Source organism: Gekko japonicus, unplaced genomic scaffold (genome assembly GCF_001447785.1).
Source record: "Gekko japonicus isolate JY-2015 unplaced genomic scaffold, Gekko_japonicus_V1.1 scaffold4352, whole genome shotgun sequence".
Lineage (NCBI taxonomy): Eukaryota > Metazoa > Chordata > Lepidosauria > Squamata > Gekkonidae > Gekko > Gekko japonicus.
Genome location: NW_015169919.1, coordinates 57,073 through 70,887, shown reverse-complemented (window position 1 = coordinate 70,887; position 13,815 = coordinate 57,073). Strand labels below are relative to the sequence as shown.

The window sequence follows — 13,815 nt, the reverse complement described above, 5'->3', positions numbered from 1 at the left end:
GTCTCAGAGCGGCTTACAATCTCCTCTCCCTTCCCCTCCCCACAACAGACAACCTGTGAGGTAGGTGAGGCTGAGAGAGCTCTTTCGATGACTGCCCTTGAGAGAACAGCTCTGAAAGAACTTGTGACTGACCCAAGGTCACACCAGCAGCTGCATGTGGAGGAGTGGGGAATCAAACCCAGCTCTCAGATAAGAGTCCACGCCCTTAACCACTACACAAAACTAGAAGCTTGCTGCAATGACTGTAGGCCTGTCATAAACTTGTCAGCTTGCCCCTCCTCACAGGGTTGTTGTGAGAGAACTGAGGAGGGGAGAACGATGTTCTAAAAGTGGCCTTCAGTCCCAGATGGAGAGAATAGCAGGGTATGAATAAATAAATGCCTGTCTTGCCAACAGCCACCTAATGGGTTCATTCCTGAGGTAAGAATTGAACCCGCCACCTCCCTGATCGCAGTTTACTGTCCCAGTTCTGTATCTCAAAACACACCACCCCTTGAAGACTTTCCCCTTCGAAAAGAGCCAGCTGGGCAGCTGAACCTCTTGCGCTCCTGCTCTTGGCGCTGAAAGTCCCCCGCCGGTGGGGTTTTGTTGAACCAGAAGAACCTGAGAAAAACCTAAGAAGAGTCCTGCTGGATCAGACCAGCGTTCCCTCTAGTCCAGCACCCTGTCTCACACAGAGGCCAACCGGTTCCTCTGGACAGCCAACAACAGGTCATAAAAGCCGAGGCCTTCCCCTGATGTTGCCTCCTGGCTCTGGGATTCAGAGGATTAGTGCCTCTGAATGTGGAGGTTCCTCTCAGTCACCATAGCTAGGAGACATCAATAGACTTATCCTCCATAAATCTTATCTAATTTCAAGCCAATAAGTCACAGCTGACTTACGGTAATTCCTTGTGAGGTTTTCAAGGCAAGAGACGTTCTGAGGTAATTTGCCGATTCCTGCCTGTGCGTCGCAACCCCGGACTTCCCTGCTTAGCTTCCGAGGTTTGACGAGATCCGGCTCGCCTGGGCGATCCAGGTCAGGAGCCACAGAGACAGAAATTACGGAACTGTCAGTATTTTTATTTTTACGTGCTGCTGTTTTGCCCCGCGGAGTCCAAACGCCTTAACCTAGTCTCACCTTGATGAAGCCAAACTGGTGCGTGTGCCAGGTGTCCTCGGACAGGGGGTAGGTGTCATAGAGGATTCCTGGGGGCAGGGAAGAAATGACAGGCTTTAGCGTTTGCCGATGGAAGGCCGAATGCCCCGAAGGCTGCTGACCTAACCTGGCAATGATTAGCAGACTTTGGTTGTGCAGAAGGCCTGAATCTCAAAGAGGTCTTTGAATCCCTTCTGTGCATCGGCTAAGCAAGAGAAGAAGAAGAAGAGATTGGATTTATACCCCACCCTTCACTTAGAGTCTCAGAGCGGCTTACAAACTCCTTTCCCTTCCCCTCACCGCCCCACAACAGACACCCTGTGAGGTAGGTGGGGCTGAGAGACCTCTTTCAAGAACTGCCCTTTCAAGGACAGTTCCTATCAGAACTATGGCTTGCCCAAGGTCATCCAGCAGCTTCAAGTGGAGGAGTGGGGAATCAAACACGGTTCTTCCAGATTAGCCACTACACCAAACTGGCTTTCCACCAAACTGGCTAAGCAAGAGATGTTGATTAGTTACACGATACACCATCCCAAAGTCTGGTCTGGAATGAGGATCATCTGACAGATGTGCCCTGACAAGTTCTGGAGTGTGGGGACAATTTGGACTGGGACTGCGGTGCACGGGGAGAGCGCCTTATGCCCACCCCGCCCCCTGACCTGAAACGGCTCCAGAGGAGCACCATTTGCCCTTCGTGTACCCCCATCAGTACCTGTGGAACCTTCGGCACAGCAAATAGCAGCCAGATCAGGTTGCGATAACAGTGTGGGGTGTGGGTGTGTGAGAGGGAGAGCTGAAGCCCTTTCTCCTTGTGTACCACAATCCTGATCCAAATCGGGCCTCAAGCAAATGGTAATTGCACTCAAATTGTGCAGACCCGGAGTCAGATGAATCATGTAGCTAGGCCCTCTGTCACCTGGGGCCAAGAGGTCACAAATTTGGGAAGACTCACTTGGACCATCGGGGAAGAATAATAGTTTGTGGGACTGGTGGGTGTACAGTGGGGATGCCTTAATTGACAACTCATTAATCATCCAGACAAAATCTGTTCCATGGTATAAAGCCATAAACAAAGACCATTTAAGAGCCTCATATTTGGTAGACATTACTGCACATAATCTTAGAACATCGTTTACAGCATGAATGCTTTTCAGGCTATGCCAACGGAACTACTCACTGGACGATATTTAAAAATTCCGCAGGAACAATGCGTCTGTGTTTGCGGAAGGATCTTTTTCATTTATATGGTCTGCCCACTGTACTCAGAACTCAGAAGTAAATTCTTGACTAGGATAACAGATCGACTATACAATTTTTCTGACACAGATAAATTAATATTTTTGCTGCCAGATGTGGACTCCTTTGCTTCTAACAAGGTGGCGCTTTTTGCAGTAGCAGCTAGGAAAGTCAGAGCAGAGGTGGCTCTCTTGAAAGCAGCTAAATGAAATGTAATTGTCTCGACATGTCATTTGTATTTCCTGAACCCGCCAGTGAATCTTTGGAGATGGATGTTCGTATTTTAAAAATTCAAGGTAATTAGCATTTCTGTGTGTGAAACCGAATATTCAAAGATGGACGTTGTGTTTTAAAATTTTAGCATGCTTTAACTTTTAACGGCCAATGGCCACACACAATAAACTTGACTATTATTTCACTTGGATGTTTTAAGGTGGGGTTTCCCCGAGAGGGTTATTAAGAAACAGAACGCAGTGAGGAGGGTGCTACCCTGCGGAGCCGACTCCCACAGAAATGAACTTCGGATCACGGCCTGAATCTCTCATGCTGCAGTTGAGTCAGGTGGGTCCCTAAAAAGCCTACTGTGGGAACCTCGGGTTCCACCCCCCCCCCCCGCCCGGCCCAGCAGCTTGAGTCATGAGATGACACCCTTTTTCTGGTCAGACTCCCTGTAGATAGGGCTACACCTCAGAAGCCACTAGCTGGCTTATTTCCCATAGCACCTGGTTTCCTTCAGTCCCTGATCCACCCCATTGGCTGAAAGTCCTTTGGTGCCATCTCCTGCTTTGCCTTATGAGTCCCTCCCCAGGAGAACGGCTTGTAGCTAGCCGAGAAACCCTAAGGGGGGGGGGTGGCCCAAAAGTTCCATGCTGCAATCTGGTCCTCTTCCATTAACTGCAATTTAACCCCCTGGCAGAACGTCTGTAGTTGCACTGGAGTGGGCTGAAAAATGGCCAGGCACATGTGTCGAACTCTTCCAGCGTAGGGTCTCCTGGTTGCTCTCCCAACTGCGTTGCCAAGAACATGTTTACCCAATAAAAGTAAACTACTCAGGGGAGGAAACCACTCTGGGAGAAGGGGCTATATGTCTCCCCCTGCCCGGGTGACTCTAGTTTCTCGGGGTTTGGGTTCTGCCCTGCCGTCAACACTGCTGACCACAGCCTGTCTTCTCTAGAACTGCGGAGTAATGTATGCCGTGCAGCAAGACCTGCTTTGTGAGAAAACGCTGTTGGGCTGGCCTTGCAATTGCATTTCAGGTGAAGGGAAAAAATGGCCACGAATCAGATCTGGAGAAAAAGATGGGGAGACACCACAGAAAACGCTGAAATGTAGGTCCGCTGCAGAACACAGGTTTGAAGAAAAAATCAAATGCATAATTATAGGATGGGGGAGACCTGTCTTGGCAGTAGTAAGTGTGAAAAGGATCTAGGGGTCTTCATAGAACATGAACATGAACCAGCAGTGTGATGCTGTAGCTAAGAAAGGCAACTGTGATTTTGGGCTGTTATCAACAGAAGTATAGTATCCAGATCACATGAAGTGATGGTATCGCTCTACTCTGCTCTGCTCAGACCGCACCTAAAGTATTGTGTTCAGTTTTAGGCAACACAGTTTAAGAAGGATACAGAGAAGCTGGAACATGTCCAGAGGAGGGCGACGAAGATGGCGAGGGGTCTGGAAACCAAGTCCTATCAGGAAAAGCTGAAGGAGCTAGCTATGTTTAGCCAGGAGAGGAGACGACTAAGAGGTGATATGATACCCATCTTCAAGTACTTGAAGGGCTGTCATACAGAGAATGCGATGGAGTCTTCTGTTGTCCCAGAGGTTGGATCAGAACCAATAGGTTGAAATTAAATCAGAAGAATTTTCAGCTAAACATTAGGAAGAACTTCCTGACAGACAGAACGGTTCCTCAGTGGAACAGGCTTCCTCGGGAGGTGGTGGGCTCTCCTTCTTGGGAGGTTTTCAAACAGAGGCTAGATGGCCATCTGACAGCAGTGCTGATTCTGTGAACTTAGGCAGATCACGAGAGGGAGGGCAAGAAGGGTTGCCTCAGTGTTTAGGTCTTGTGGCCCTTTCTGACACGCCCAGGGAAATGCCGATTGCTGCTTTGGGATGACTCAGGAAGTAATTTTCCTCAGGTCACTTTGGCCAGGGATCCTGGAGGTTCCCCCCCCCCCCATCTTCTGGGCATCGAGGTTCCCCCCTCCCCACATCTTCTGGGCATGGAGCAGGGGTTACTGGGGATGTGGGGGGAGGTAGTTGTGAATTTCCTGCCTCGTGCAGGCGGTTGGACTAGATGACCCTGGAGGTACCTCCCAACGCTATGATTTTATGATTCCTCATAGAGCAGAAATCTCTCTTACCGTCAAAATGTTCACTGGGCAGTGTTGGGACGACATCTTCCCACAGCCCCTTCAGGGGGATAACCTTAGGAAAGAAACCAACCAATGAGCATCCAAAGGGAGGTAACTCACCTGCTGGACTTCAGCACTGTGTTTGGTTTTCTCCTACCTCCTGCTCCCCCCAAAAAAATGGTTGTTATTCAGCTCGATCCTAACATCACAAACCAAGAGGAAGCTTACTAATTTTGAGCCTGCTACAATTTGGTGATATTTGGGTCGGTTGGGGGGGGTTTTCCCTGATCAACCACCGTGGCTCCGTGCAACCTGTGCCAGATCTTTTACCTGACCTTGCTCAGATTCAGGTGGGGTACCCGTGTTGGTCTGAGGCAGCAGAACAAAGTTTGAGTCCAGTGGCCCCCTTAAGACTCAACAACATTTTATTCAGGCCTTTTTTTGTGGAAAAAGCCCAGCAGGAACTCATTAGCATAATAGGCCACACCCAACAGCAGGAACTCATTAGCATATTAGGCCACACCCCTGACAGCACAGCTCATTGGCACTATAGGCCACACCCCCATGTTACCAGGAGTGTGGTCACCCAGCTACACCCACCTTTTGCTTCTTATACTGTTTACCTTGTTTGTTGTCCAAACGGTCTTACAGGGCTCTTTTTGTAGCAGGGACTCCTTTGCATGTTAGGCCACACACCCCTAATGCAATGTTCCCTCTAAGCTGTGGAGCCCTGTGAGCAAAAATTCTACTTTGTGAGCTACTGGCATTAAAGTTGTGAGCAGGTGATTTGGCTACTGCATACATTAGTTTGCACTGGAGCCATCCTTCCTGAGCTGAGACAAAAATGTGTGAGCCGGAGGCTAAAAAACTGTGAGCTAGCTCACACTAACTCAGCTTAGAGGGAACACTGCCCTAATGTAGCCAATCCTAATGCGTTTCTGCTGTTGGGTGTGGCCTATTATGCTAATGCGTTCCTGCTGGGCATGGCCAACTCGGGAGCCAGCCGGAACTCCGTTCCTGTGCGTTCCTGCCCCCAAAAGAGCCTTGGTTTATTCTGGGTATATACCCAAAATAAAACGTTGTTGATCTTAAGGGGGCCGCTGGACTCAGACTTTGTTCTCTCACCCTGCTCAGTTGCTGTTTAACTTGCTTTGGTTGTTCAAAGGGGCTGCGAGCGAGCAAAACTGTGAGCTCAGCACCTGGGATCAAAGGCTCCCAGGACACAAACCGCAAGCCTGCGCTTGCCAGCTTTAAACAGGTTTAACTATCGGGCTGAGGGAGTTAGAGATAAGGGAAATACGGAAGGGCCTTGGGAAATTGAGCTGCGGCACAGAAAAAGGCCCCTATTCATAAGGGCACCCTCATACACTTCTCTCATCATGAACGCCCTGTGTGGTCTGAAGAGGCACGCAAAAGGCAGGGCTACTTTTGGGGCAGGAACGCACAGGGACGGAGTTCCGGCTGGCTTCAGAGTTGGCCACGCCCACTACAGCCAAATCCTCTGCGCGTGCGTGGCTACAGAGGGAAGGCCTGGAGACCGACGCCCCCCCGGCCACTCTGAGGCGGGCGGCCCAGGGGGGGCCCTGGAAGGATCGGGGAGGCATTGAAATTAAACTGCCTCCCCTCCCCTCCAAGGGCTGGCTTGCCCGGGTGCCCTGCAGCCGTGGGGTGCCCAGGCAAGCCAAGGGAAGGCATGGGGTTGTGGCCTAATATGCTAATATGTTTCTGCTGTTGGGTGTGGCCTATTATGCTAATGAGTTCCTGCTGGGCTGTTTCTACAAAAAAAAGCCCTGGCAAAAGGTACCAGACGCGATCTCTGGCAACTCAAGTGATAAACTGGGCCTTGACGGCAACTGCCAGCCAGATCAGGCGACGCTGCACTAAGGGGACTGTCTAAAGTAGCTTCATATGCTCACATGGTTTCCATCCTGACCCGCTTTCTAATTTTGGGGCAGGATCCTGTTGTTCACTGACAGACTCCCCCCCCCTCCCCCTGCTTTGGCTGCAGAAGTTCTCAGATTCAATCGCTGGCATCTTCAGTTGAAGGGTCTCGGGGGCAGGTGCTGGGGAAGACCTCCTGCCCAAGACCCTGGAGTCAGTGGACCAGGGGCCCCTTAACCTTTTTGAGCTTGCGGGCGCCTCTGGAATTCTGACACGGCATGGTGGGTGCAGCCACAAAACGGGGGCCACGCGGTGGCTGCCAGAGGAGACGAAGCTGGCCACAAAATGGCCGCCACGGCTTGCTTTCAGTCACAGAGTGAACATCCTTGTCCCGTGATGGCAGCTGCCGCCAAAGCAATGTTGTTAACCAATCTCCATGGTCTATGAAAGTCGCCAATGGCCAGTCAGCAGCCTTGATGGGCAAAAGACCCGCCCACTTTCTAAAAAACACTTGGCATGTGCCAGAAAAGGGCACCTTGTTGGGGACTCCTGGAGTAGACCATAGCTGATTGACCTGAGTGTCTGACTTGATATAAGGTAGCTTCCTAGGTATTTGGATCAGGAAGAGGGTCTGGAATAGATTGGGGGGAGGGGCTGGCAATCCATCCCTGTGGACCCTGCCGGAGCCACACCCTCCTGGGCACCTCACACTCATACCTTGTGTGGCTGCATTTTGGCCCACTCCTGCAGCCTCTGGAACACCCCCTCGTTGCACTCGATAATCCAGTGCTCCTCGATGTCGAACTCCTCGATTTTGCTGGCAGCGATGGCCATGCCGAAGCCCACCTCCAGGACACAGCCCCCTGGAGCACGCAAAGAGAGGAGAGCTGGTTGCCAACAGCTGACTTGCTAGACAGTGTGGCTACAGTGTGGGAATACTGCCTGCTCTTCCCAATTTGGGAAAGATTAGTCATTTGTACAGCAGGAAAAGAGTCCAGAGGAGGAGGATTTATACCCCGCTCTTCACTATCCAAAACGAATCTCAGAGTGGCTTACAATCTCCTTTCCTTTCCCCTCCCCACAGCAGACACCAAGAAGAGATTGGATTTATACCCCGCTCTTCACTATCCAAAAGGAATCTTGGAGCGGCTTACAAATTCCTTTCCCTTCCCCTCCCCACAACAGACACCCTGTGAGGTAGGTGGGGCTGGGAGAGCTCTCTCTCGAGAACTGCTCGTGAGAGAACAGCTCTGAGAGAACTTGTGACTGACCCAACGCCACACCGGCAGCTGCATGTGGAGGAGTGGGGAATCAAACCTGGTTCTCCCAGATGAGAGTCCGCGCTCCTAACCACTACACCACACTGGAAGAGGAAGTGACATGGTTGGAGTGTCTTCCCACAACAAAGAAAGATTAAATCATTTAGAGCTTTTTTTCTCTTTAGAAAAACAGCTAAGGTGACAGATAAGGCGGCTTATAAGATTAAGTAAAGAGAAATTAAATTCTTCTCTCTGTGTCATCCTGCTAGAAGAGGTGAGGGGACTTGCCCAGTGAAAATGACAGACAATAGAGTCAGGACAGATGAAGCACAATGCATATCTGAAGACTATCTGCGGAAGTGTGCACGGGCATATGAAAGCCCGTACCTTGAATAAAACTTTGTTGGTCTTAAAGGTGCCCACTGGGACTCAAAGTGTGTAATGTGTTAACGTAACTCACTGCCACAAAATGGGGTGATGGTCAGTGTTCCCTCTAAACTCCAGAGTTTTGTGAGCAAAAATTCTACTTTGTGAGCTCCTGGCATTAAAGTGGTGAGCGAGCAATTTGGCAGCTGCATAAATTAGTTTGCTCTGGAGCCCTCCTTCCTGAGCAAAGACAAAAAATGTGTGAGCCAGAGGCTAAAAATCTGTGAGCTAGCTCACACTAACTCAGCTTAGAGGGAACATTGGTGATGTCACTAATTGCTCAGATAGCTTTTAAAAAGAGGACACGCACAAAACTGGGGGGACATGTCAGGACTTGCAGGGGCATTTCATTGACTCCACCCCAATATTTCCTCTTTCCTTCCCTGTCAGCCCCCATGGTCTGTCCACTTTTCCTGTTTCTTCCTTCTCCCCTTCCCACCCACCCGCCAACCTGCCCTTTGTTCCTCTGTCTTCATCCTTCCTTCCTTCTCTCCTCCCATTTTTTAAAAAAAGATTTCTGATTTCTCTGCAAACCTGTGGCCTTTTTTTCAGGTTTATTGAAAGACCTGCCTTGTATATGGATGGCCCCAGTCTCTGGACTGAAATATCTACAGATTGGGCCATGTTGAGAATTAGACATATTAACACAGATGATTATAGCTGCATGGAAACAATCTGCACCCAAATCCCAGGGACAAATTGCCTTTGTCTGCTGCTCGTGAGCTCCCAGAGGTAACTGGCTGGCCATTGTGGTAAACAAGATCCTGCATTAGACGGAGTTTCTGGCCTTTCTCCCTCTTCTGCTCATATCCTAGGCCTCAGACTGCAGCTGTTGCAGGAGACCTTCCATCTGAATTGAGCCCACAAGTGGTAGATATTTCACTGCATGGCTATTCTTAGCCGCAGTGCAAGCAAGGAATGGGTCGGGGGCCTCCCTCCAAGCTCAGCTGATTAAAGCCTGTTTTGGACAGGAGAAGAGCAGCCGAATTGTGTGTGTGTGTGTTTCAGTCTCCCTAGAACAGGGGTGTCGAACTCATTTGTTATGAGCGCCAGATCTGACATAAATGAGACCTTGTTGGGCCAGGCCATGTGTGTCATATAATGCTAGGTAGTGAAGATATAAACTTTATAAAGGACTCAAACACAAAGGTTTTTTTTTAACTTAAAATAAAATAAAACCATGCTTAAAACACTAGCTCTGTAAACTGCAAACCTACTTTTGATTTATTGACATTCACCACAGAAATCTCATGCTCAGAGTTCTGAGTCTAGAACCCAGATTAAAACATAAAATGGCTGAGTGATTAAGAGAGTCTGGCGAAGCAAACTATGATGCAGCAGCAGCAGAAGAAGAACTGGAAGCAGGAGATGGCCAGTTCCACTGCGGGCCTGATGGAATCCCTCTGGGGGCCTGATCCGGCCCCCAGGCTGCATGTTCGACACCCCTGCCCTAGACGCTCCATTGCTTGACCTGAAATTTACCACAAAGGAACTTCAGAGAGACAATGCCGCATTAAAATTTATCCGGAGGTCTGATCGTATCAACAAGGTTAAACAGGAGGACTACACCTTTCTTAGCCATGATGGGTGTGAGATTGCTTATCAAAGTTATTGCTGATCACAACTGTGGTGCTGCTGCTTATCCTGGGTGCTTTTCCATTTTATTGATTGATTGATTAGATATATTTTTTTTGTCGCTGCTCACCCAAAGGGTTTCGTGGCGACTTACAACATTAAAACCAGCAAGGTAAAAAAAAAACCCAACAACATAAAAAACAAGTTAACAGATAAAGTATGAAAGTATGTGGCTATCATCATATCACTATTGAAACAGCACAAATGTGGTTATCCTCCAAAGGTCAACCTAAACAATTGAGCTTTGTATGCCCTGAAGAAACTAAACAAGTCCAGCAGGGCACGGGTGTCATCTGAGTGTGCATTCCACAGGGTAAGGGGCCACAACTGAGAAGACCCTTTCCTTGGTGACAGCTAACCAAGCCATCCTGGGGCCAGGCACCTGCAAGAGGCCCCTGGCACTGGAACATTGCTTTGCATGACTTTCCCCCCCCCCCCCAGTTCATCACTTTTGAGTTTGATTTCTCTCTGCTATGTACATATCCCGCCGACGGAGATTTCAGTTCATGCATCCAATGAAGTGGGAGCGCTAAGCCAACAAAAGCTTCTGCTTTAATAAATTGGGTTGTCTTTCAAGTAAGTGATGTGGCTACCCCAGTTCAGTCCTGTAACACTGGAAGGACCCCCCCCCAGCACTCGTTTAGATACCCAGTCCCCAGTAACCAATAGTGGTTCGAGCATTTACACAAGACAGAAGTGAGCAGTGACTCACAAATGTTGTCACAAATTTTGTTAGTCTTCAAGGACTCTTGCTCTTTTCTGCTGATACAGACAGACTAACAGGGCTACCCATCTTGATCTAAGACAGAACACAATTTATCTTTAAAAAAACTGCATCCTCCTTTTCTCAAGCAAGATTGAAACAGTGTGGAACCAGTGAAGAAATGAAAAAGGAGTCAACCGTGTTTTTTAAAACTGATCCATGAAACGCCCTCTTTCCTCAGCTGTTCGCCCCCGCCCCCCCGCAGATGTACAGAGCTGCGTGTCCATGGAACTCGGAACTCAAATGGGAAAGGTCTGTACACTCTTGCCTTGAAACAGGCCCCGATTCTGGGAGCACAGCTTCCGTGGTGGCTGCAGCCCTCAGAAGGCTAGTCGAAGGAACAAGGACTTTTCCCACAGGTCATTTTGCTGCAGCCAGGACTCCACACAAATTCTTTTGGGGGGGTGGGTTTTTTTTTTTTTTTGCACCGAGCATCCAGCACAATGAAGAGTTCTGCAGAACTGAAAAGCTTGCACTGTGCTTCGTTCATTCTCTCTCTTAACACCCATTTTCAGTGGTCCGCTTTCAGCCTGTCTGAGACACCTTTTTCGCTGCCCCACGCTTTCTGTGTGTGTTTTTGAATGCTCCGGCTGGGTTTTAATAATTCTTATGATGCTTTCCGTATTTTTTTTTAATGATGTTTCGTTCTTCATGCCCACCTCAGGCAGGTTCCCTTGAAGAGGCAGCATAGAACGTTTCCAAATAAAACTTTTAAAACAGGGTTTTTGCTTTTTTTAAAAGATATCGCACACGTTTTGTCTTTGGCTTTCTCTCTGCGGACGGACACGGCTCCTCTTACCTTTGGAGGCGGCCACAGTAGCGAGGGAGTGCATGTAGGGGGTTTCCCACCGCTCCATCACCGGCTTCCCCATGATCTCCAAGTGGGTATCTGTCTGGTTGTAGCCTGCAGATGCCTCTTTCCAGGACGGCTTGCAATTTTCTCCTTCCCGAAAGATGGGGCGCCCAGCCGTGGAGGAAGTCATGGCTAGTTCGGTGTGGCGAAGACAGAAGGCGCCTGAAGCGGGAGAGAGAGAGCGATCAGGGAAAGGGATGGCCTGGACTCTGAACCGACTTTAAATAGACAAGTTGGGAAAAGCTGAGTGTGCAGATGGGGTGGGTGGGTGGGTGGGAGCCGATGTTGAACGCAAAAAACTCTGAAAGACGTCTAGCTGGAAAGGGAGAACTGGGAGGACATCTGCCGGAAAGAGCTCACAGTGCAGACGTCTCTCTCTCTCTCCCTGGCAGGTCCTTCTAAATCCCTTGGTAGCAGAGTAGCCGAGCTGATGTTGAACGCAAAAAACTCTGAAAGACGTCTAGCTAGAAAGGGAGAACTGGGAGGACATCTGCCGGAAAGAGCTCACAGTGCAGACGTCTCTCTCTCTCTCTCTCTCTCTCCCTGACAGGTCCTTCTAAATCCCTTGGTAGCAGAGTAGCCCTGGGGGGACTCTTTGGAAGCTGATGAACTGATGCATGGTGCAGAGAAAGGAGATGGGATTTTTCTTTCCCCATCGTTCTAGAATAGGGTTAAAGTAAAGGTAAAGGTTCCCTTGCTTGAAAGCCAGTCAAATCCGACTCTAGGGTTGCGGTGCTCATCTCAGTTTCAAAGCCAGAGAGCCAGCGCTGTCCGAAGACCTTTCCGTGGTCATGTGGCCGGCATGACTTTTTTTTTTGTATATTTTTGGTACCTATTTATCTACTTGCAGTTTCTTGCTTTCGAACTGCTAGGTTGGCAGGAGCTGGAACTAGAGACGGGAGCTCACTCCGTCATGCGGCACACTTGGGTCTCGAGTTAGGGTGACTGTATTTTGAAAAGCAAAAGAAACAGCGGGCATATTTCCCGACTGACTACTTCAAACCAGTGATCATGATGACATACCCCGACTATTTTTAAATACCCCGACTATTTGAGCTGTGGTCTTTGCTGCTAACTAGGGATATTCCTAACCCTCCCGCCCCAAAAGAGGACATTTTCGTCAGTTGTTTTTTTTTAAAAAAAAAAGAGCCCAAAAGAGGACAGACACCAAAAAGAAGAAGAGAAGAGAAGATATTGTCAAAGGCTTTCACGGCCGGAGTTCATTAGTTGCTGAGGATGCCAGTCACAGATACTGGCGAAACGTCAGGTTCTACAATGCCAAGACCACGGCCACACATCCCGGAAAATCTACAGCAACTAAAGAAGAAGCTAAACGGAAGCTCCGTGTTCGAAGGCAGTCTACCTTGGAATGCCTATTTCTGCAGGGCAACTGGAGCGGGAGGCCGGGGCTCACTGGCAGAGCATCTGCTTGGCATGCAGAAGCTGGAGCTGGCAGCCTTGAGCCCCACCACCTATCGCCTGCCGGTTCCTAGATCTCTAATAGGCAGAAGAGGGAGGGATTTTGGGGAGTGCAGCCTGGCTTATGAAAGCCAAGGACTGCAGCGCGTGCTGCTGAAATATGAAGGCTTGTAAAATGCAGCATGACATGGAGACAACAGTGGTGTAGCGTTTAAAGCGTCGGGCCGGGAGCTGGGAAACGCAGGTTCGAATCCCGACTCATGCTGTGGAAGCTTGCAGGGTAACCTTGGGCCTGTCACACGCTCTCAGCCTAACCTCCTTCACAGGGTTGTTGTGAACACAGAAATTGGGTTCTCATTGAGGAGAAGGGGGGGATATAAATAAATGAGTAAATAAGCAGAGAGAATTTTTCTCTGCCTCACTGGCCATAGATTCAGGATGGCAAAAAGTAATGCAACACTACATGCTGTGTTATCAGTATGGACTTAAAGCCTTGGCATGTATCAAATACTTAATTCCAGAAGACAAGTTGCATATTAAGTCTCTAGCGGCAAAACCAAGGAGTGCTTACCGCAGTTAAATCGATTGTAAAATCCTCCTTCACACAATTATTTATTCAGCAATTATCTATGCTACAATAAAGTGTGTTAGTGGTACCACAAAACTCCTTTTTGTGTATAAAGGAGATAAATTAATTATTAAAAATACATCCATTTCTGCCACGCAGTTAGAATCCCTTGCAATATCTAATGTTAAAGAAATGCAAAGGGGGGGGGGGATGATACCTGTGGGGCCGCCTTTACCCACATGTCCCCCAGAGAGCACTGCGATCAGGGGCTAAACACTGA

The 13,815-nt window shown here is 49.0% G+C and overlaps 1 protein-coding gene across 1 annotated transcript in view; it reads right to left on the bottom strand.

Annotated features, from left to right (window-relative positions):
* The window catches only part of GAMT (guanidinoacetate N-methyltransferase), a 17,914-nt gene extending 6,139 nt beyond the window's left edge, over positions 1-11,775 (bottom strand). Inside the window, exons 1-4 of the mRNA XM_015417523.1 lie at positions 11,495-11,775; positions 7,330-7,475; positions 4,741-4,804; positions 1,121-1,188 (exon numbers count right to left, since the gene is read on the bottom strand). Of these exons, the coding sequence (XP_015273009.1) occupies positions 1,121-1,188; positions 4,741-4,804; positions 7,330-7,475; positions 11,495-11,678 (462 nt within the window). The 5' untranslated portion in view covers positions 11,679-11,775. The remainder of the gene's footprint in view (positions 1-1,120; positions 1,189-4,740; positions 4,805-7,329; positions 7,476-11,494) is intronic.
* Positions 11,776-13,815: the final 2,040 nt, after the last annotated feature.